Genomic DNA, 24830 nt, shown 5'->3' on the forward strand with positions numbered 1-24830 from the left:
CTCTGTTTGGCGTTCCCTAACCCTCGTGTCCCTCCCTCCAGCTCTCCAATGAGGAAGGAAGGCCGGCCTCCTGCAATTCCGCCCCTTACTCTACGGCGCTCTTTCCTGTCAGCGCTGAGGCGGGACTTCCCTCGGCCTCACTCCGGACTCCCTCACGGCGGAAGCGGCACTTCTCTCTCTCATGCAGGCCCCCAGAATCATCTCAGCGTGGGCCAGGCGCTCCGGCAGTACCTGCTCCACTCTCTCTCACACCGGCCCCCAATTTCACCTCAGTGGGGGCCCGGCGGTCTGGCAGTTCCTGCGCCACTCTTCTCTCACACGCTGGACCGGGGATAAAAGCACCACTAGCTCTGGCACTTAGGGAGAAGCAACCCCGCTGCAGGGGTTCCAGGCAGGCCTGCAGCAGAAAGGTAAGGCACGCGCCGGGGGCGCCGGTCAAGCCAGGGTCTGCGGCAGTGACTTGAGACCCGCACCGGAGGGGCAGGTTCCGGAGAATTTTGTCAGGGCAGCAAGCAGTCTGGCAATAAGAGCTCTGGGCGGCAGAACAGCAAGGGCGAGGATTTAATGGCAGGAGTCTCAGTCCCCTACAGGAGGTTATAGCACTCACCCCCATCTGCCAGTTCGAATGCCCTCACATCCTCGATCCAATCCAGGTTTCCTCTCACGAGGGGCACAAAAGAGATGATGTGGCCTCACCAAGCTGATGATGGCAAGGCTAGGTCAACGCGCAGGGGGTAGCGTCAGCAGAGAGAGGTAGCAGCCCCTAGGGGCAGTCAGACCCCCCCTCAGTGCACTAACCTCCCTACTCAGTAGCCTAAATTTCTGACTGGACTCTCTACACAAAATGGCTGCCCAACATCCCGCCTATATATAGCCTGGGCCCTGAGTGACTAGAGTGGACCAGAAGGTTCTGGAACCCCTCATGTCATCCTAAGGCCCAAGGCTCTGAGGTGACAGTTGACAGGCCTCCATTTTGTAGAAGAGCACCTACTCTGTCTCCATTTTAAAAGAGCACCTGCGCCTCATTACTAATTAGTAGTAATGAGGCGCCCAGAGACCTAAGGTCAACATCCAAAAATCACAGCGGACACAAAAATAGAAGGCAAAAAGGGGAAAAAAATAAGGAGGGACCACCCAAAGGGCTAACAGGTCTAACAGGCTGAACAAACCTTAGTAACACTGTTTCACAGAGGATTAAAAGAGGAGATTAAAAAGTAATTGGTCCTTTCTGTATGAGTGGAAACTCTCTCCATGCTGATGAATCATGCTTTACAAACTGAGCATGAACTGTAGGAACATCAGTCCTTAAGACTTAGACACTGGTCATGTTCAGCTTTTGGCAGTACTAAACCTTCACTACATAAGGTGGAAGCCTCCTCTGAGGAGCCTTCCATCCCTTCGATTGAAGAACCAATGCAGATAGGTCCGGTCAGTGGATCCATTATAAGTTCAAAATAGAACAAATACAAACATGGGCTATGTATGAATTGCGAGTCCCTGGAGCATCTGGTTCGTGTCTGCCCGGCTCTTTGGATGAAGGCTTAGCTAAAGAGCAAAATATTCTTTGAATCACTAAAGAAATACCTGAACAAGTGCATATTTTTGATGCCACACACCTGGTTTCCTAGCCCATCATAGAAATGACAGTTCCCTTGAAACTGACTTTTGGAAATCATCATTACACTATTTCCTTTGATCTCATTTCCTCTCCCAATCATATAGCTAATCTAGGAGTTCCATGTCTGAATGACACAACCCGTAAATAAACTGGGAAACCCAGACTATTTCTTTATATTCCCATCTCTGTCACAAGTTTTGTAATTCCACTGAGGATTATTTGACCCCTAAAGAAATTGTCAAACACCCTAGAACAGACACAGGTACTCTAAATCTCCTTCAGGGGATGCCAGACCAACATCAGGGGTTTGCTGATCTTTTCAAGCTACCAAACAAACTATTCTTGCCACTCCATCAGGAATTAGATTGCGCCATTGCCACTGAACCAGGAACCACGGTTCCTTTTAGAAGGATGTATCCTCTTTCATAATACGAAAAAGAGCCCTTATATTATATCTGGACGAGAACTTGCAAAATGGGCTTATTACTTGGTCTTCTTCCTCTGCTGGTGCTTTAATGTTCTTTGTCCCTCAGAAATAGAATGAATTGAGACCTTGTATCAATTGTAGTTGATTAAACAAAAGCACATCCAAAGATTGGTACCCGTTACCTCTAATTAAGGACATTTTGGAATCCATTTGAGGTTCTAAGATCTTCACTAAATTAGATTTATGTGGCGCTTACTACCTTTTACAAATCAAGAAAGGAGACGAGTAGAAAACAGCTTTCAGAACTCCACTTGGGCATTTTGAATATCGTGTTATGGCTTTTGGTTTAAGCAATGGTCCAAAAGACTTATAGCGTTTTATGGACCATTCTTTTTCTGACATGCTTAACCATGGTAGTAAATATTTATTTGTTGATTACTTAAAATCATTACAATCAGCAAAGTACATGTCCAAAACAGAATTAGATTAAAAATATGCAGATACAGTGTACATTTATAACCAAGCCAAAATCTACAGCTAAGCCCTAACATAGTTTGTTTGACTATTTGCAAATGATCAGATTACAAAAGTAAAGTGCAATGTGCAAGCAGCTATCATTAACAATATACAATACTTTAACACCTTGAACGCTATGGGGATTTTTCTCCTGTGCTGGGATTCTACAGATACCACTTTACATGACGAGCTGGGCTCGTCATCAGCGTAGCAGGAGGCTACTGCATGACGAGCCCAGCTCGTCATAAGCGTCGAAGGGGTTAAAACAATAAAACATGCGAAAATACAAAAGGCACAAAGGGATACATTTAAAACAGATTTGACAATAAAGTGCAATTGAACTAATAAACTTTTAGCAGCAGAAACTTAGGTGCCTTGTGCTAGCAGCTAAAGTTGTCAGTGTACCAAATAAAATTTAGAGTAAAAAGACATGAGAAACAACCAACCATAGTAAAATTGCTTTAGAAACTACATTAGCAATAAAGTGCATTTGTTGTATCAGACTTTAGCCGGACTTCAAAATGCCCACACTATCGCCAAAAACATTTGATAGCAATATAGAAACTGCACTTGGGCTATCAAACCCTAACAACTGTGCTCTAAAGACAATCCATAACCCAAGAAAATCATTGCAGCTTTTAAAATAACTTTTGTAGCATATACATCTTCACTTAAATTGTCTATATTACAAAGTTTCTTTTCAGCTACAAAGATAAACTTAACACATTGGGAAATAAGGCGGGTATTGGCTCCATTTAAACATAAAATAATAAGGTTTCTACAAGATCTTACTCCCAATTAATTAAAAATAGACTTTAAGATGGTCTTCCGCTCTTCTAACAATTTTGGGCATAAAGTTACTATATGCACTAAGGTTTCCTCACAAGAACCACATAACCTACATAGGTTGGAAGGCCACTTGTTTTCCCATTTTTGGTATTCCATGTTTAGTTGGATATCTCCCAAACCGTAGTAGCATAAATTTATTCTTAATCAAGGGTTTTAATTAAAACAACAAATAAGGTTGGGGAATCAGTTTGCCAAAGGAGTTAACAATTGACCATAGATGTTTTTTCCCCTTAGTTCATCCTTATCTATTATAATTGACAGTAAGGTAGCTGATTGGTTGATTGATTTTTTATAATCCACTTTACTCCTGACTTCATCTTCTAAATTTGGGCAATCAAAAGGATGTAGACACTCATTTAAGTATGTTTGTCAACTATTCGCATATTTACTTATCATCTCGTGCCAGCACTGATTTGCAAGAGAACCCTCTTCAGCACGTGACTATGACAATAAGGTCTTTAAAAATGTAGACTGTCGGGCCAATATTTGTTTTTTTAGACCAAATTCTAGTCATATATTGGCACGGCTAATATATCTAGGAATCCTAAAAACTGATTTATATGTCCTTATTTCAATGTCATAAAGAATTTTTGCGTCTTTGCCGCGAAAAATAAGGAAACCATAATCCAAGGATGGAATTAACTTTGCTTTCATAACTTTCAGCAGATGGTCATTATTTGGGCATAATAGCTTATCTCTCAATTTTCTAAAAACCAAATGATAGTGATGTTCCCTTAGCTTCAAGGTTATTAAAGTGCTGCCAAAATGACATACTATCGTCAAATGTGATTCCCAAGTATTTGTACGATTTTACACATTCAATGGCCAGACCATTGATGTTCCATTCTTTTAATCCTAATTGACTTTTTCCCACTGTGATTATTTTTGTCTTTTTTGTATTTATTTTTAGACCATTTTGAGTAAGATATTGGTTAAAAAAATCTATTAATCTCTTTAAACAGATTGGCTTAATAAAATGGTGTCGTCAGCGTATTGTAGATATTTAATCTCTTTGCCCATAATAGCAGGGGAGTGGGCATTAACATGCTCAAAATGTGCTGGGTGATCAGACATAAAAAGATTAAAAAGGCAAGGTGCCAAGACACAGCCTTGTTTCAAGCCAATATTGGTCTCAAGGCGACGAGTAGTGTGTCTTCCGTCACCGACTTTGATCTGTACCCATGTATTAGAGTATAATAGTTTGATCATTTTTATTAAAGTGTTAGATAAGCCCCAATTGATTAACTTCGACCATAATACATTTTGCGGCACAGAATCAAAGGCGGCTTTTAAGTCAATGAAACAAATATACAACTTTTGTTTCCTATATTTGGCTCTATCACCCAATAATGTCAATAAAATCAAATTAGTGTTAGTAGATTCACCCTTTCTAAAACCAGTTTGTAAATTAGGTGGTTTAGAATTAGAGAAATTAGCCAAAAGGGCAGAACACAAACAGGGCCAAAGAGTCACCATAGATCTTCCTTCAGCAATAGCATCTTGAACATTTAAGATTAAACTGGAAAGGACTTCCAATATATCCTTTTCTGTTCTCTCATTCCATATTAACATGCTTAACCCATTTTTGGTGGTCTACCTTGATGATCTCTTCTCCAGAGAGATCGATAAGACTCAGTTTTTCATGATCAGCATGTCAGCCAAGTACTAAATAGACTCCGTCAGAATCATCTGTTTTGTAAGCTGGAGAAGTGGAATACTTGGGTTTCCTGATTAGCAGTACTGGAGTAGCAATGGATAAATGCAAGGTTTCTGCCTTCCTGGATCGGCCAACTCCGTCTAATGTAAAAGAAACCCAGTGCTTCCTTGGTTTTGCAAATTTCTACAAGTAAGTTACTGAAAACAGGTCATTGGAGCTGCAACTTCAGGAAGACGATGGCCTTGAACACCCAATTTCTATCTGTCCCAAATCTTATCTGATTCTGAAAGAAAATACTCAGTTTTAGAGAGAGAACTCTTGGCCATGAAAAAAGCCTACACCAAGTGACAACAGTTTTAATGCTCTCCCGAGAGCCTTTTATAATCTGAACTGCTTACCATAATCTCCAGTGCCTCAGAATTCCTCCACAATGAACATTACGAGTAGCACAATCCTTCCTTGACAAGATTCAAGCTGATTATTCTAAAGTCTCTCAAAAGAAATTGGACTTTCTACAAGGATTACCTGTCAGGAGAGATAATTTAGTGTTTAAAGGAAGAACCCTGTTTATTCCATTCAAGACACTCAGATTTGAAGTTTTTGTAATGTGCCATGATTTACCAGTTGCAAGTCACAGGGCTGTCAAATCCACTTTGGAACTTATGCTTCATTCCTTTGGAGGCCTTCCATTCCAGTGGAACTGAGTTGTATGTTTCTACTTGTCCTATTTGTGCCATAAATAAATCATTTCACTCTTCACCTTCTCTGATGCTCCAACCTTTGCCTGTATGCCCGGAGCCTAGGCATACAATCTTCACTGACTTTATCACTGCCTCCTCACTCTCAGAAGGGAATAATGTCATACTGGTTACCGTAGACTCTTTTCAAAGCTGGCTCATTTTACCACTGAAGAAATTGAATTCTGACAAAGATATGGTATTAATATTTTTACAAGTAGTTTTTTGTTTACATTGCCTAGCTCAAATTATTGTTTCAGATTGTGGTCCTCAATTTGGGTCCCGTTTTTGGAAATCTTTTTGCAAGTCCATTCAAACTGAAGTAACCCTGTCTTTTGTTTTCACCCTCAGGCCAATAGCCAGATGGAATGGGTCAACCAAGGTCTCGAAAATGTCATTTTTGGTGTCTTTTTAGTTATTAAAATTTACATTTTTTTAAATTGGTTTGGGATTTTTCTTGTGTTGTGTTTTTACTATATTACTGCTTGAATGCTGCATAAATACTTTACACATTACCTTGAAGTTAAGCCTGACTGCATTTCTGAAAAGGTACCAGAGGGTTAAGCACAGGTTCAGTTAGTGACTTATGTGTATCACACTGACAAGGACTGTGTTTATCATTTGAGTGGAGCCTCAACACCTCTCAACTAATAACCCAATTTCTTACACTGCTGCTATAAGGTTCTTCCTTGACATCCACCCTTTTCCAAAGAATTCTTCCATTCATTGCGCTTTATTTGTATGGCCAACCCAGTATCAAGAATCCCTAACATGAAGCCACAAATCTGCACTGTCTTTAAAGATGCAGAATTGGGTTCTAAGGTAAAATAATTCATAACTGACTGATCTCCTCATTCCCACCCTGCTCAATCCTTTCTCAATCCATGTCATCATCACACTTTGGCAGAGAGCTGTTCACTTTACTTTTTCTTTGGTCTTACTGGGTTGCCAACGTTTGCCTTGCTTTTTTCCGCATTCATTCCATCCTCACTCATCAGACTCATGGTTTCACAGCATTGGTGCCAAAAGTGCTCTGTCTCACTCACTTTGTTCTGCAAGGAGGCTAATATAAGCCATGCTGAGGACACATTGGGATTGGGGACTGCAAAAAACAAGCAAGGGCTGCACAGAACCTTGTCTGCTATGGATTCTTCTCCTACCCTGTGGTTAACTATGTTTTGTTCTACACGAAGTACAAAAAGGCTAAATTAACTCATCAATCTTAAGGGTTTAACTTCCTTCATACTTCCATACTTTATTATGATAGACTGTTTACAGATGCTCAACGCTCTGCAGCTATGTGTTTTATGCAGATGAAGTGATTCTCTTGTAACACATTGTACTATGTTTAACATGGATTCTAAACAGTCTGTAGCGTCAATATAACATGCATGCAACATCTACGCAAACTAATTTATAGTCAAAGAAAAGATTGAATGCAGCTCGCAGTAAGGCTGTTCAGACACAATATCTTAGTTCGCAGTCTTTGAGGAGAGGAGGGTTGTCATTGTCACAACCTTTCAACTCAACAAGAATTCTTCATATAGTCCGCATTCAGAAACACAATACTGCAAATACTGGCATGGAATTTCTGAGCAAAAACTGTCACAAAATAGTTTAAACCCTAAATAAAGAACACGGGGAACAATGATCCAACAATAATCTTAGAAGAAATTGCTGTCAAGCAGAGTGAGATGCCAGTAGACAGAAAATAATGTTTGTGAAGCATAATAAGTGTCTTAAAATACTCAAGGTTCAGAAATGACTGCCACGATCAAGATACAAAATCAATAATGGAGTAAGTCCCCATCATGGACTTGGGAAAAGCACAAACATCTTTATCTACAATATCCTCTACCTTGGTAGGAAACAAGGAACATTATAGTTGCTGCATTCAATATCAGAAAAAATAATTAAAGGAATACATCAGAGATGGAAATATAATGGGAAGGCATGGTATTAAGGAAGCATACATAGTTTTATAACTTAGCCCTAATGTGCATCAAGTCCCATCTGCCTCACCTGCTCCTGTAATGAACCCTCCTTACGATGACATCAGGTGAGACACATTCTGTTAATGTTGTTGATGCTTGTGTACCTGACCCTCACCCCTTCATCCCACACTGTCCACCGAATGCAGCACAAACTCACAAGGATATCAATTACAGCCTGATTGCCATATGAACAGAATCCACATAAATCCTTCAAAAAATAAAAGAAACTACTTAGAGTGAAAAGAGTAATTATACAAAATCTAAAAGTCAGTACATTATGTGAGACCCACAACAACCATATTAAGTCCACAGTTTAGGTCATCAATCCAATTGACAATAACCTTCTTATTGAAACATCATAGCTTAATGCCCTATAAAAATGCAAAGGACATACGTAAGGAAACAACATAGCTGCTCTACTCTAATCTGAATATTGCTCATGGCTGATGTTGTATTTGCCATTCTACCACTAGTCATTCGGCTCATGTGCCTTTCACAGCTTTATTTATAAGCTAGAAGACACAAAGTGCCCACAGGCAGGGACATATGCATTGGTATAAGTAAATCAGGGAGGAAAATAGTACCTACTGCCAACTAGAAGAAAGGGAAGAAGAATAAAACATATCAGGCCAAGATCACGCACTCACTTTAGAATGGTCATTGAGGCTCTGCTTGCCATGTCCTAGCCAGACACGGCCACTGTCTTTCCACTACCATTTCGGATCTCAAATGTTTTTTAGAACAGTTTTTGAGTACATATGATATACCAGATAAAGCAATGAATGAGGACCAGATAGATCTACCTCCATATGGAGATTCTCTGGTGTTTCCCCCTTACGCTAACATTTCCTGAGAGCCCAAAAAATGGTGCTCACAGCCCTAAAGTATTTTTGCTTTCAGACAAGTCATGGAAATGTATCCCTCCAAAGCAACATTGTTAAGAATAGGTAGTATGTATTATGCAAGATTTAGGATAGATACAGATCAGCAGAAGTTGAAGCACACATGTCTCATTTAGGTACCACACCATTCATGATCGAACTTTAAGTCATAAATACACTGAACACCAATCCAAATGACATGTAGGTACTATCCATGAAAGAGATGCGCAGAACACAAAATAAGATCAATCCCCTTGGGTCAAGCGGAAATTGTATAGTTCTTATTCTATCAAATGACAAAGAAGAACATGGAAAAGAATTGAAAGGGAATGTATCCCTGGCCAACAGTGTCTTTTCTACAAACAGGTTAGAGTGTACTCTGACGAAGGAGGCCAGAAATGATTACATCACAAAATGGTGTGAGCCGGAGTGGAATTTTAGTAGTAACAATAAAATAGCAAGTATCACATATAAATCTCTTCACATGACCTTTCCCTTCTATCTCACTCAGAAACTAAAAATATTGTGTGGCATGCAGGAATTGAGGACAAAGTTTGTTTTCATATAATAAAACCCCTCATTTTAGGATGAAAACCACTCTCATGCACCCCGTTTTTGGCAATGCCCGTGATTTGGAAACAGAGGGCCTGATTTAAATCTTGGCGGACAGGTTACTCCATCACAACCGTGATGAATAGCCCATCTCCTGAAATATAAATCCCATTATATCCTATGGGAATTATGTTTCGGCAGACGGGACATCCGTCACACAAGTGACGGAGTAACCCATTCACCAAGATCTAAATCAGGCCCATAGTCATCTGGCTTCAGTCAAGCATGTTCCATCTCTAAAGTTTTTCAATAAGTACCTAAAGACTCATTTACTCACCAAATTCATCAACTCTTAGTTTCCACTTTATTTGATCACAAAGTGCAACTTCCCATATGACCTATATTATTTTCTTTGGAAAAGAACATTCAAACTCCTATAGACTATGTTAATTCCTGCTGCATTTTTAAATAGCTTATACTATTTTCCAATGTCTTGGATAGAAAGTGCTCTAAGATCATTGTCGTTATTGAATGTGCGTTAGACCTGGCATCCTTGGTGCTGTTCTCTCCTCACTTTTTACCTTCAACCTTCCTGTTTTGCTGGCTTCACTTTTGCTGGCTTTAGGACTCTGTGCACTTTACCACAGCTAACCAGTGCTAAATTAATTGTGCTCTCCTTTAAAAATGGTAGAATTAGCTTAAGCCTAATAGGCATCTTTAATTTAATTGTAAGTCACTAGTGAAGTGGTACTACATGTATGTAGGGCCTGTAAATTAAATTCTACTAGTAAGCCTGCAGCACAGATTGTGCCACCCATTTAAGTAGCCCTTTAAACATGTCTCATGCATTCTATCGCAGTCTCAGTGCACAGTTCTAAACTGTCATTTCAACCTGAAAAAATAAACCTTTTACCAGGCCCAACTCTTCCTTCCCCTAAGGTAGGCTCCGAACTGCCCAGAGGACAGGGTAGAGTCAATTTACAAGTTGGACATGTGCTTTTAATTTTTACATGTCCTGGAAGCAGTGCTTAATTTGTTAAAACCGTAAGTGCCTGAGCCCTAATCAGGAGCCCAATGCAGGTTCCACCACCCATTGCCCCTGCCGGCATTGACAGTACCAACACATCTACTAACCATCACTCTCCAACAAGTGTGACAGTTTTAGAATAATTCCAGGCCCTCAAAGCTACAATAATGGCTTGGGCAGCAAGTATTGGTCATTTTAATGTATATTGAATTAATAAACTGTTGTGCTCATCTATAAATTAGACAGACAGCACGACCATGTGGCAGACCATCATTAGTGCCGGAGTTGGCAAATAAGTGGTGGTACCAAGCATGGGAAACCACCTGCTAAAATTAAGCACTGCCTGGTAGTGAAAACCTCCTAAATTTATGTTTTCACTCCTGCAAGGCCTACCTCTCCCATAAGATAACACTCGAGTTAACTTATCACATTTAATAAGCTGTTACTTCCAATTTAGAGCAGGTAAGAAGGTTGAGTTTGGTGTCTATGGAATTCTATTTGTTTTTATTATCTTTCTATGTTTTTATATTTTGTATTTGCTTTTACAAAGAGTACAATCACAACCACTGTTACACCATTATCCAAGATTGGATAATAGTCGTTTATACATTGATATATATAACTAGCCCCTTTTGTTTGTTTTTTTACAAGGATTGTGGTTACTTAATGAGTATTGTTTCATCCCCTTCAACTAGTAACCCCATTTCTTCCACTGCTATAAATAAATAAAAATAAATCCTTGCACATTTGTATCTATTCAGACATTAGAGGGCTACTTAAAGGTAAGGAGATGTTATTTAAGACATTTAGTATGGTGGGCAGATAGTAAATACCTAACTCAGGGAAATAAATCAAATCACTTGCATTTCTCAGTGTAGACCCTAACAGTTGGGCAAAGGGAAACTAATGCTAGGACTGATATGGAAGGAGTGAGCTAGTTCATGTCCCTGTTGGGGAGCCAATGAATACTAAAGCAGCAGCCACCATATGCTTCTTTAATACTCATTGGAGGCCAGCCTGAAAAAAACAGTGCAACACCAGCGCTAAGGGCCAGAATTACCTCTATCCATCAAGCGTAGGTCCATCCCTTTTTAGGTCTCGCCTACGCAGCGGGCATGCGCTGCTTAGGAAAAAGACCTTTAGTAATGGATTCAGTTTTGGCCCCAAAAACATGCACGCCATTGAAAGCAATGCAACGCAACACGTGCACGTTTAGCGATTCCCTTACGGGAGCGAGCCTTGAAACCATCTGTTTGTAATTAACAGATGGTTTCAAAGCTCGCTCCCGCAAGGGAAACAGGTGCAGGCCCCCTCCTCTCTCCCCTCCCCCTCCTGCCTCCTCGTCTCCTCGTCAGCGCGTGGGGTACGCGCTTGTTTCAGAAAGCAGCACTACGCATTGTGGGACCTGTAATTTCACGTGTCGTATGAAAAGTCTACAAATTCCGACATGGCTAGTACTGTTGGTCGACAAACACGACGGACTGAGAGCCAAGTGACAGCAGTGCCTAAACGGTACAAAAACATGCTATCTCACAACAGGTCTGTGTATGTGGCCATTGCATTCCGATAGTTTCCATGTCGGAGGGGGTATGCTGCGCTGCGCGAGCTGCCCTGGCCCGGCAGACTGAGGGTTTCTAGATTGAGGAAGTGAAGGATCCACCTTCATGTGCTGCTTCTAATTTCTTTTTGTCTGGCCTGTGTGGAGGGGAGACCTGCCGCTCTGAAGATACAAGGGCCCGACGAGAGGGCTCCTTTACCAAGAAAGAAACAGACCACAGGCCGCTTCAGAGACCCGCTCCCCCCAGACTCCACCGACAAGAGAGACATCGGCGACAGCTGCACGTGCAGCACCTCAAGTCGGCGCGCACCAACCAGTCTCTGCCACTGACCGCGAGCAGTCAGACATGAGGTAAGTTGTTTTCAGTTCTCCTCGTCATCTCTTCACTGCCTCTCGTGGGGGGTTTCCTGTCCCGTGTCTCCAGCAAGTGCTGCAGAACAAGCAGCGTTTACTCGCTGCACTTCCGACCTACCGTCTTTATCTTTCACCGCCCGGGGTGCAGTAGTCTCAGTGAGTGGCGCCCCCTTCCTATACCCCTCTTCGATTATGGGTACAATCTTAACACTTCAGGCCAGAGGTACTAATGAGCTGATTGCAAAAACCGCTCGCAAATTGCAAACAGCCTTTTTTGAAGTCAATAAACTATTTTGCAAACTGACCCACATACTAATAGGCAGGTTCATTAAATAAAGATTCAGAGATAGTTGCAGAACCACAGACGCACATTGCAATTCCCTCTAATTGGCCACCTTCACATGAATGGTGGCCTGCAGAGAACAACAGACCACGATTTCTTTTAATGTATTTCAACATGTAAACATCTTTTTTTTTTTTTAAAGCAGCTAGTGTTTCTGATAGGAAACTGGTCTGCTTTAAAAAAAAAAAAAAGATTTTTCAGTTTGTAAAACTTGAGTGAGAGAAGTCAGTGGTCCTCCGAACCACTACCTACTTCCCGGGAAGTGCCATCATGATTAAGAAAGGGAAAAGGGTCCAAAGTGGACCACTTACCCTTTGTGAATCAGTTCCCACCCCAACCTGGGAGTCAGTAACTTTTCAGTGGTTTGCAACGCAAACCGTGGACACACATAGGGTTACCTTCAGTCCAAGGAAAAAATACCAGCAGTTTGTTTACGTTTTGGTGTTTGAAAACAGCTCCCAGCTGATAAGTTAAAAAGAATTAATGAATAATTGTCACTATTCTTTTGTAATATTGCAGTTGTCCCTTTGTTTCCTCTAATAATCATTTAGACATTATTTAGACAGCTCTCAAATACTTATTAACTGCTTTTTTAGGTCTGGCGTTAGCCTAGACATTTAACTTTTACTAAAAATCATTTGGATAATACACTTACTTAAAGGGGCTTTCAGCTTGCTCTCCTCATCCATTGGTCTGTTGTGTCATTCACATATTGCTTCCGCCCACTACAGCATACAGGATGGGCAATGGGTAAACATACTTCAGCCATTGGCTAACTTCAGTTTGAGTGACTGCATTTTGCTCTTTCACAAGAAGCACATCCGCACACAAGGTTATTTCCTTCAGTGCCAGTGTTTTTATTTTCACTTTAATATTACTTTAGTCTTGCCTTTGTGTTTGGAGCCGTGCGATAGCAAAACACTTTCTAACAGCTCTTCATACAGAGGGTACTTTCAGCATTAGCGGGAAATAAGAACTGATATTGCTGTGGTAAATTCCATTTAGAATAGCATATGTTTATCAAACTTTTTCTATTTCAATGCATGCCAGAAACTGAACCATTTAAACTTATACGTGTTTAGCCATGCAACAGTTAATGTTGTTGCAGTAAGGATATTGTGCTGCATAACTAAATACTTATAAGGTCTCAAAGGCACACCAAACAGCCCAGACTCTCATTTGAACAGTGCAAAACTCCCTGAGGAGGGGTTCCCACCTGAAGCGGCAGCCATGACCTCCACGCAGCTGCTGGAGCCTAACATAAGCAAAATGTTAACTGAACTGAAGCAGTCACTCTCGCAAATAGATCTTAAAATTGACTCACTGTCGGACCTCCTGGACCGGCTTAGGGACAAGGTTTTGAACCATGATGAGCGACTCACGGAGTTCGAGCAGCGCACGTCTGCCCTAGAGGACGAGGGCACCGCCACCCGAGAGAAGCTGCTTCGCATGGAGAAAGCGTTGGAGGTGATACGCAGTAAGAATGAGGATCTCGAAAGGATATTGCACTATAATAACTTGCACATTGTGGGGATCCCGGAGACCACGGCTATGACCAGAGTTGAGGACTAAGTAGAGGAAATGCTCAGGGCGCTGTTTGGTGACTCTCTCACAGGTCTGCATAGTAGAGCGCGCTCACAGATCCCTGGGCTTGAGACTACTGCCGGCAACCCTGCCCAGGCCAATAATCACGTGCCTGCTGAATTATAGGGACCGCGTTGCGCAGAGCCTGGGACTTGCAGGATACGAGGTGTCAAGGCAACGTGGTTTCCTTCTTCCCTGACTTTACCTTAACGGTGCAGGCCGCAAGGAGAGAGTTTGTGCTGGTGAAGAGAATGCCTCACCAGCAGGATATCAAGTAATCACTCCTCTACCCAGCAAAGCTCTGCACCTTTTATCAGGGCAAGACTATGTTCTTCACTGACCTCCAGGCTGCCACCAAGTTTGTTCGCTCCCTTAAACAATCTGTATCAACTGTCTACCCCGCAACTATAGCCTTGAATGTTGCTCTGCTTGCCTGGTAGTGGAGAGGATCTTCCTCCTCCCGAACGTATCCTGTCCAGCCACCAAGCATACAACTGCTGGGTATTCCCAAGCACCTAGTGGCGGCAGGTTAGCCCAGCACCATGCGACTCTGGGCAATAGCTTGCTTAATCTTCCCAACGGCCCCCCAGCGCCTAGAGACCCTAACGGGTGATTGTGCGCTATACAAATGTGGATTATTATTATTATTATTAAAGGCGAGACCTATTGTCTATACCAATTCTTGTTGTAAATTGGAGCTTATGTGCAGAGGGAAGGCACAAATACATTTGTGAATACCTTAAAATGGTATTCGCTGGGATTAAAATCCAGGAAAAATTAGAACATAAATTAAGACTCTTGACTATCCGGAATAAATTATATTAACTCCTTCGACGCTATTGACGGAACCGTTCCGTCACGCCCCTCGGGTGGGCTGTGCTCATGACGGAACGGTTCCGTCACGGCCCGCTCGCCGCGCCTGCGTGGCGCTGATTTCGCGCCTGCGCGGCGCGTTCCATTAAGCGGGCGGGGCCGTGACGGAACCGTTCCGTCACAAGCACAGCTCACCCGCGAGCCGTGACGGAACGGTTCTGTCACCCGCGCAGGTGAGCCGCGCGCCCTCCCGCGACCGTTAGCGCTGCGGCGGAATAGCCGCCGCAGCGAAGGTGTTATAAAAAAAATTAGAGCTCATTAAATCAGTTGAATAAAAGCCTGCCAAACGAGTTGTGAAATATTAGGTTAGATATGAATAAAAACATACTCAGATTTATTTGTTTTTTTTATAATTTTCACCCAAAAAGAAGTAGCGCTTCAAGAGCTATAAGCGTGCAAAAATATTTTCAGGATGAGAAAAAAATATCATAAAAAAGAAGAATGCGAGATAAGCTTCTCTGGTTGAAAGCATTATTGAAGTTTATGTGAAAGAGATTTTAAAAGTGAAAACTTTACAAGCAATGAACACGATATTTTGATAAACTGTATCCATGGTGTTTCTAAGTTTCACTTAAGATACGAGTCGTGTGGTTCTACTTTGAGTGGTTGTAGGCAAATTTTTGGGTTGTGAAGGTTCAATGCATCTCTAGCTCTCACACCACTGTGAATTGAAAGGGCAAGTACCCTTATGACAGCAACTCCTCTGCCGTCATTACATCACTGTCTAAAGAATTCTCTTCCGATTTGAAGGAATTCCTGCATAGGTAATATACCCCCTGCTTCCAGTCTGGGGCCAAACCGAATCCGACCTTTTGCCTGTGTTGTGAAGAACTGCTGATGTATATCCCCGGCCAGTAAAATCCCTGGACCCACTCATGATGCAGCAAATTTTCTTGTAGGAATTCTCAGCCTTGCATTGACCACCATAGAATTTCCATTCCCATTACAGAATTGATTTCATTTGACAAATTTGGAGTTCATTCTGAAATTTCAGTAGAGCATCTTTCTATGGAATGGATGCAAAGCAATTCCATCCATCCGCACAGCAGGGTAAATAGTGGAGGACTAGGATAGGGATAGAGTAGCAAAACATTTTTTAGACAAGACCGTTTTGTTTCTTCAAAAATATTTAAAAAAGGACAGCCATTTACACATACCGAGAGAGAGTTTCAATCAGCCCTCTTTATCGATTGCCGGGTTATTAACATCTTGTTACCACCCACCACAGCATAGGGCAATAGTTTGGGCCAATTAAGTCAGCATGTAAGTGACACTGTGCTTGGTGACGGCATTATTCCTGTGCACAATATAAATACACATTTATGGATGCCCTTTCAGTGCCAAGGACTAGTGCACCAAAGTGTTTTTATTTTTTAAACCCGTTTTGTAAGATCTAGTTTTTTTGGCAAGGGCCAGGCAGCCCCACAGCTATAGCATCATCCACAGGCACTGCTAGCTGCCAACATTTTGGAAATGGTCTTTTTAAATCATTCCAAGATTGTCGCTCACACGGGCACACAGCTGCATAATTAAATGGCTGTACAATTTTATAACAACAGTTTTCTAAGATTCCCACCAATGCCTGCACGTTTGGAAAACATATTCGAATGTTTTTGTATAAAGTATAACATTTGAAAGAAATTGCAAGACAGCCACCGGTTAATCTGCACCTGTGAGCATGCACTGATGGCAAAGCCATATGTCTGTAACCAATGACAGACCTATTGACTTTGCCAATGCTTATTCTACCTTGACCAGTGCTTGTGGAAAGTAGAGGACAGACTGTATGCCCTAAAGCAGCCCTGCTTTGATAAACGAGCACCACTAAGCTAGATTCCACGCAGCGTTCTAGCTTCTTCATTTTTAAAAACAGCAGTGACCCCCAAAGCGAATAATACTGCATTCAAAGCAAACAACTGTCCTGCATAATAATCCACAGATGCAAAGGTTTGTTGCCGCACCAGCAATGCTTGAGCTTTTAAAACAACAAATGCAAGAGAATGGGGTGTGTAATTAACACGATCTGCTGCCGAAACAGGGACACAGTATTCCAGAGAGCACAGCGTGAGCATGTGAGAAGGCAATAAATAGCACACGGAAACAGAAGGCATCAAAGAAAACAGATGCAAACACAAAGGAGCATTGCACAATGGTAGAGTTGGAATGGAAAGGATTATTAAAAGCCATAGCAAGAAGTTTAAAAAAAATGCAGGTGCCCAAAGTGTGTTTATTTCGAACGGCGGCGCTGTCGGTCATTGTAGTTGCTGAAAACCAAGACTGCCTAGCTTTGTTTCCGTTTCTTCCTTCCACTACCTTGGCCTTTAAGTCTATGTATCTCATTTTCGTAAGTTTTTTTTCATCGCCGCTTTCATCCTTTATCACATTTTCCGATCTTTCACTCCCTCATTGTTTTTGTCTTTACTGTCCTTTTCTCTCTTGCTGTAGGTCAAAGTCTGTTGATAAAAATCCGATGGCCACAGGCCCCACCAGCAAAAATTAAGCACTCAACATAGTTACCTTTATGGAGACATTTTTAATAGTAGTCTGTGAGCTCGCCCAAGAGGTTCACTGGGTGGCAGACCTGGAAGCTGGCTTCGTGGCTATTTAATCAAATGTTACATGCCTGGCACCATGCACAAGGCTGAGCTATACATGTGACCACACTACTTTACCACATCCGGGTTAGGACCCACTCTAGTTCCCAAACAGTGCACGCTTCCGTGGCCAATTGCTGACTCTCGGCTAGAGGGCAGGGCATTGGTAATAGAGAACACCATCTCAAGGAGCAAAGGAGTCGCCATAAAGGTATCTTTATACTCCAGCCGAGCTCACTCCCACTCATGAAGTGTGGGGTGACTCCAAAGGAAAGAGAACGGAAAGAAAGAGAACACAAGCACTTTGTTCCAGGCACATTATTTCCTTAGAATCTCTAACCAAACAGTGCACTAGTTTGGGAGGCGACCTCACAAGTGCAAAGCCAGCAGAATGCATGCGGAGTGACCAATGGCGTAACTCTAAATATCTCTTTGACAGGCACACCCAGGTGAAATGACTGATATAGCTTTAATTCTGGTGGAGTAGGACCAGACACTTCAAGATGCATTTGGAGATGCAGGATATTATTCCCCTGGCAGTGGTGGCCTTAATTTGGTCAGCATCACTGCAACAATAAGTCTCAAACATCTGATCTGTAGAATGCAGAATCATGTTCTAAGAGAAAACATGGATAGTGCGGCACATCAAGGTTGTGAGGTGCTTCATCAACCGAGGAAGCACATGGGCGTGGAAAAATGGTATGAGGAAAAAAGACTTAATTCGGGGGGATCATATCAACTCATTGGGATGAATGTGGAATGAGTCCTCAGAACCACTTGTGATGATAGAACAAAGTGAATGGTTTGGAGTTGCAGAGAGTAATAGTAAGTATGAAATAAGTTTTCAGTTAGAGGCTTCATGTCACGAAAACATTAGCATTAATTTTGCCAAAACCAAGTAATCCTGTGAGCACGGTGAAAAGATTGCTGTAGTCTGTTCCTGTAGGTGTTATTTACCACAGAGTAAATCTTGTAGGTGTCTACCTGGAAACCTGATTCAGCTAGAAGATTTGGAAATAAATTGCTACACATCATCTACCAAGCAATTAAATGAGATGATGTACCTTGGCTGGACCCAAAACATAGAACTTCAGAACCTTAGCAATTTGCTTTTATACAACACTCTGGAAAAGGAATTCTTGGAAGCTGAAAGAAGTTCACTTATTCAGGAGAAGAGACTCGTAGGTAAAGGCTTGCTGATGAACACAGTACTCACGCTTTTAGGTTTTAAAAGGTGAGGAGGCATCCATAATGTGTCCCTCTTTCATGACCCGAGGTTCTATCCTCTTGAAGGGCCAGGATGCTTCCTATTACTAACATGCACAATGTCCAAGAACCAGACCAACTGAAAATAACACCATGCCCCGGAAACAAGAACCGCTTCCCATCCAGGTGGCAAACTACTGTCACACAGGGCACAGGTTAGTTGTAATGGTGTTGAGCGCATCTTGAGGGCATTCCCAGTATCCTGATGGTTCTTGATCTCTGGTTGTGAACCCACACAATATTTGAAACCATCAAATAAAATGCTCTGAATGTTAGCCTGCTTGATGGCCCTTCATTACTTTCGGCCAATAGAGCTGTGGGAAGCATATGTGCCTTGCAATCTCATGTTAACAGGGCCCTGCAATTATCTGTGCGAACCATTACCCCCCTCGACCCAACTGAGGAATTGAGGGGTTTTAAAGCCAATGCAACCATCTTCAGCCATTTCATTTATGTAAAGAGATGCATCAGTCCTATACAGCATCAAGAGGGGTATTTTCACAGCCAGTGCCCACCGCAACAATGGTCGGCATGTTGTGACACAACCTTGTAAGGGTACCCTGCCATAAAGTTACAAATTAGGAGTCTACCACATCATTATTCGTGGAAGAAATATTGGGCATGGGCACGCCTGGACCGACTGTCCAGTATTGTGTACCAATTCTCTGCCAGGGGAGAAATGAATGGGGGACCACACCAAAGTACAACACCTGCAGTTCTAGAAGCATCTGGAACTACTGTGCTAACATAGCACTGTTCTACAGGAAGAGAATGAAGCTGTGTTTGGTAGCCATTACTATCTTCAAGAGACGGAAGACCCTTGAAAGTCATGAATCTAGAATGGAACTCATGAACTGGGTCCTTCTGACGGAAACAGGGTACATTTTGGATGTTTTACTCAAAAAATGCCACAAATTAATGCATTGATTAGACAAAAACACTTGACTCAGGTTTAGAGAATAGAGTGCTTTGTAGTAATGCTCTATGAGAAGATCAGCGGACCATGCTAGGAAGAGGATCTTTCTTCACTTACATTTATCATGGCATTGGAAGTGATGCGGAAGAGCGTGGCACGTTCATTCACCGCTTTGATCTTGTCCCCACTCTCTGTCGCCAACTTCAAGTTCTCCAGCTCACTCAGGGAGCGCTGAAGGGCGGCACCATGCTTGGCGATGAGGTCGTTGCAAGTGTTCAGATCTTCTAGCTTACTGGACAGGTTTTTGAGGGTACTGTGTAACTCGCTTTTGCTTGACTGTGAGGAAGGCTCCTCATCGCCAGAGTCGTCTGCAAAAGAGAGAGTAAAATACGGATTTATTGTAATCAATATAGACTGCAAGGTAAAAAAATCCCACCCAGACTCTCTGGTCATACCATACATTCAACTAATCATTTTACTAATAAAACATCTTCAGGTGAGCTTACACATGTGATGTTATTATTCTCTACAGACCATTTTCGGACACTTGAGTCAATGTTATACTTAAACTACCCTTCATTGTACTACTTATGTCAGCGCCTGCTACTCCGTAACAGGCTTCGAGGCTGCCATGCAAACACGTTTTATCCCTATTGAAAACAGAACATATACATGGTGATTTATATTCTGGAAGTAGCCCAGAAGTGGGTGTAAACACTGTAGCAGTAGTCTGCTAAAGCTTGCAGAGTTGATGCTTGTGACACACTCTTTCCTCAACCTGTCTATTTGGACTGTTAGTGAGTTCCTTAGAGGATGAGTTTTGGCTTGTAAATTGCCAAAGTGGATTATTAGGTGATATGACACAGTGACTGGTTGCTCATGAACACTTGTGACGAGCTGTACATAAGATTGCAATAAAGGATATTTGTATTAGATTTAGTAAAAAAAAAAATGGTACTTTTATTATACCTTGATGTTGTAATTGGTTCTTTAGAATTCTCCCCCCACCAAGAATAATCCAGCATAATTTCCCACATTTGTTCATGAATGCAAGCGCAAATGTAGTTTGCGACAGCAAGTTTCTACACACAGTTCTAAATGTCCTCCTCAAACTCAAAATGGGGTATGGGCAGACACCCCAGTTCTCTATGACTTAAAAAAGCACAGACCATGGTGTTACTCTTAAAGGCCTTCTTTAGGAGCTCCACAATGAAAGCAGTAGATGCGCTCCACGCATCCCAGAACAATAACTTCTCAACCACTCCCACTAACTAATGTGCAAGTTCAACAACAGAACAACCAGGCTCTAAGAAGGTGTCCAAACAGTGACAACTCATAGAGCAGCACTGTATGCAGCTTTAAAAGAGCGAGGGGCAGGAGGATGGAGAATGCTGAAGGCCCTCCGTCAGTCCACATAATGAGATCAGTGCATGCACACCACACCTCCCAGATCACTTTTCCGTCACTCCCACTAATTCAAGTGTAAGTTCAGCAACACAGCTTTCAAGCGAAAAATAGGTCTCCCCTAGGTACATAGTGCTTCACCATGGTCAGCTTCGAAAGGACATGGGGGCAGGAGAAGGAGGTCTGCAAGCGCTCTGCCAGTCCATATGATGGTGGGGCACAAGTGCCCCACCTTCTTCTCAACCACTCCTACTATATAAAGTGCAAATGCAAGTCAGCAACACTGCACCAAGGCTCAGAATAGGCCACCACACAGTTGCCCCAACAACAGGACACCCTACCTTTGGGTGGCACATTTGATAATATATGAACTGTGCAGATTCAGGCTTGTGCACTTTTTGGCTCAAGCTTATATCAGCAAGTTAACCCAGATCTCGCCTTCTCAAGGACAGAGATGTGCAATCGGCTATCCATATCCTCACGCCATGGGTAACCAGAGCCCATGCAAAAACAACAGTTGATGGACAGAATGCAGAACAATGTCATACATTCATCCCAGTACAGAGATCTGGGCCTAAATCCATCGTTTTTTTGCACTCCACACCACCCCAGTTCAGATATGGCCATATGCAAATCAGCCTTGACCCTGTGCCTCATGGACACAGTCCAGCCCGAACTGCCAAGCCATATCTTTCCTGGACCGGAATCAAGCATCCAAGGACCGGTTTCTGGCTATCAGCCGTCTTCAGCCTGGATAGCTTGACTCCAGTGGTGTGGAGAACATAGGACTCACGTCTGAGCATACCCATCCCACTGGGGGTGACAAATGCAAAAGCAACAATTGATGGGCAGAATGCAGAACAATGTCATACATTCACCCGAGTACAGAGATCTGGGCCTAAATCCATCGTTTTCTTGCACTCCACACCACCCCAGTTCAGACATGGCCATATGCAAATCAGCCTTGACCCTGTGCCTCATGGGAACAGTCCAGCCCGAACTGCCAAGCCATGTCTTTCCTGGACCGGAATAAAGCATCCAAGGACCGGTTTCTGGCTATCAGCCGTCTTCAGCCTGGATAGCTTGACTCCAGTGGTGTGGAGAGCATGGGACTCACGTCAGAGCATACCCATCCCACTCGGGGTGACAAATGCAAAAACAACAGTTGATGGACAGAATGCAGAACAATGTCATACATTCACCCCAGTACAGAGATCTGGGCCTAAATCCATCGTTTTTTGCACTCCACACCACCCCAGTTCAGACATGGCCATATGCAAATCAGCCTTGACCCTGTGCCTCATGGGAACAGTCCAGCCCGAACTGCCAAGCCATATCTTTCCTTGACCGGAATCAAGCATCCAAGGACCGGTTTCTGGCTATCAGCCGTCTTCAGCCTGGATAGCTTGACTCCAGTGGTGTGGAGAGTATTGGACTCACGTCTGAGCATACCCATCCCACTCGGGGTGACAAATGCAAAAACAACAGTTAATGGACAGAATGCAGAACAATGTCATACATTCACCCCAGTACAGAGATCTGGGCCTAAATCCATTGTTTGTTTGCACTCCACACCACCCCAGTTCAGACATGGCCAAATGCAAATCAGCCTTGACCCTGTGCCTCATGGGAACAGTCTAGCCCGAACTGCCAAGCCATGTCTTTCCTGGACCGGAATCAAGCATCCAAGGACCGGTTTCTGGCTATCAGCCGTCTTCAGCCTGGATAGTTTGACTCCAGTGGTGTGGAGAGCATGGGACTCACGTCTGAGCATACCCATCCCACTCGGGGTGACAAATGCAAAACAAGCATTTACAATGCAACGGTTTCGCCTTTGACAAAGTTAGAGCCCATGCATCCTTCCTCACACCCATGCATCCACAACCCTGCGCATCACTCCCTGCGCACATCCCCTGCAACCACCCCCGGTCAAGTGCCCCGGTGTACATCACGGACAGATGCCACCACCACCCATGGCCCCACCCTCGGACCCCCCAACAAACTCTCTCTTACCTCAGGGCCGGAGACACCTGCAGGGCAAAGAGAGACATTAGAGGGTGGAGAGTGAGAGTTGTCGGGTGAGAGGGACCGAAGCCCCTCAGGATAGAAGGCGTAGTAGACAAGCAACGGCCGGTTATTGGGAGAGATGGACTGGCGAGGGGAGTCAGCAACGAATGGGTGCCCCCAAAGGCGGCGGGGTGAGAGGGAAGGGGCGAGGGCTGTCACGGAGTGTATACTACATGCGGGTAGTAGGCCATATGGTAGTGAGACGTACAATCCCCCCTCACCCCCCAAAAAAGCCATGGACCCTTGCCTGCTCCTCACCTGGAAACGCAGTCTGCCCTTGTCGAGGGAGGCGGTGGTTTCCTGCTGCCCGGGCTCTGCTGCTGCGTCCCCTTCGGCTTTCTGTTCTGGCTTCTTCTCTTCCTCCAAGCTAGCCTCCTCCTGCCGGTCTGCGCGGCCTCCCTCCGCGGGGCTACCCTTCTCCTCTGCGGGCCGCGCCCCCGAGCTCTCCCCGCTCTCGGGTTTCCCCTCTCCGCCGCCCTTGGCCTCCGCGTCCTCTTCCTCCGTGAAGGTGGGGAGCCTGCGGGAAGCGACGGGCGAGTACACCGCGACGGTCCGGGGGAAGCGTACGGTCTTGGGGGGCGAGGAGGCCGGGGTCCCGTCGGGCTCCTGCGGAGCCTGTCACCACACGCCCCGCCTCCGGCGGGACAGGGTACGGGGCCCCAGCGAGCACTGCACCGAGGCGTCCTGCCGGGGGTTCACCTGCACCCCCACATCGCGGGTGTTGGCCTTGCGCAGGCGCGGGGTCAGGTTGGGGTTCACCTGGGACAGGATGGCCTTGAGCTGCGCGCGCCTGTAGTTGTCGAAGTACTCTCCGGTGTCCGCGTAGGAGGTGAGGTAACCCCGCTGCCTCCAGCCGCCGCCCTTGCCTTTGGGGTTCAGATACCTGTAGTTGTACGGCGTGTAGGCCGAGTACATGTAGCTGTCCATTGCCTCGTCCGATATCGTAGCCATAGTGTCTGGCCCCGAGCCCGCCCCTGAGGCCTAATTAAATAAGGGCGGCAGGTGAAGTCTGCAAACGGCTCAATTAAGACATGGAATTGGAGTTTGGCAACCCCACCTGCAGAGACAGACCCCAGACTCGCCATAAGCGCATAGCAGAGCTTATAGTGGATAATACAAACTTGTTTTAGCCCAAATCTATATTTAAAGTCTGCAAAATGTCTCCCTTAGCTGAACCCGCGCGCCTTAATTGAAGTAGTGCAGTGCTTATTTTAACTTTACACGGGAGGCAACTTTGTCTCATGAAATTTATCTCTCTAAACACATTTTGCCTTAAGGTTTCTAGTGGCTCAGCAATTAATAGACCGCAAGAAAAACAAGTCAGGTCCCGGGCCGCGCTGTGATTGGCTGACGTCACGGGGGTGTCCCGGGCCGGCAGCCAATCACAGCGCGGCCCGGGAATGACGTCACGGGGGTGTCCCGGGCCGGCAGCCAATGGCAGCGCGGCCCGGGACAAAGGGGCGGGGCTTAAAAAAAGCACCAGAAACGCCCCCGAATCGCGTTTTCGAGAGAAAACGCGATTGACAGCCTCTGCCTCCCAATGGCTAGCCTCCATTTAGGGAGCTAGCCAATGATAGGCAGAGGCGGGTCATCAGCCCAGATAGAACTCAAGA

General features: G+C 44.0%; 1 protein-coding gene and 1 pseudogene across 4 annotated transcripts in view; both read right to left on the reverse strand.

Annotated features, from left to right (window-relative positions):
* The window catches only part of LOC144792165 (oxysterol-binding protein 2-like), a 1552312-nt gene that overhangs the window by 832383 nt on the left and 695099 nt on the right, over positions 1-24830 (reverse strand). For all 4 annotated transcript variants that reach the window (XM_078667062.1, XM_078667059.1, XM_078667060.1 and 1 more), the window contains one exon: positions 19864-20114. In XM_078667062.1, coding sequence (XP_078523188.1) covers positions 19864-20114 — 251 coding nt within the window. The remainder of the gene's footprint in view (positions 1-19863; positions 20115-24830) is intronic.
* LOC144792036 (zygote arrest protein 1.L pseudogene) lies at positions 20273-24278 on the reverse strand (annotated as a pseudogene).

The sequence above is a fragment of the Lissotriton helveticus genome, chromosome 11 (genome assembly GCF_964261635.1).
Source record: "Lissotriton helveticus chromosome 11, aLisHel1.1, whole genome shotgun sequence".
NCBI lineage: Eukaryota > Metazoa > Chordata > Amphibia > Caudata > Salamandridae > Lissotriton > Lissotriton helveticus.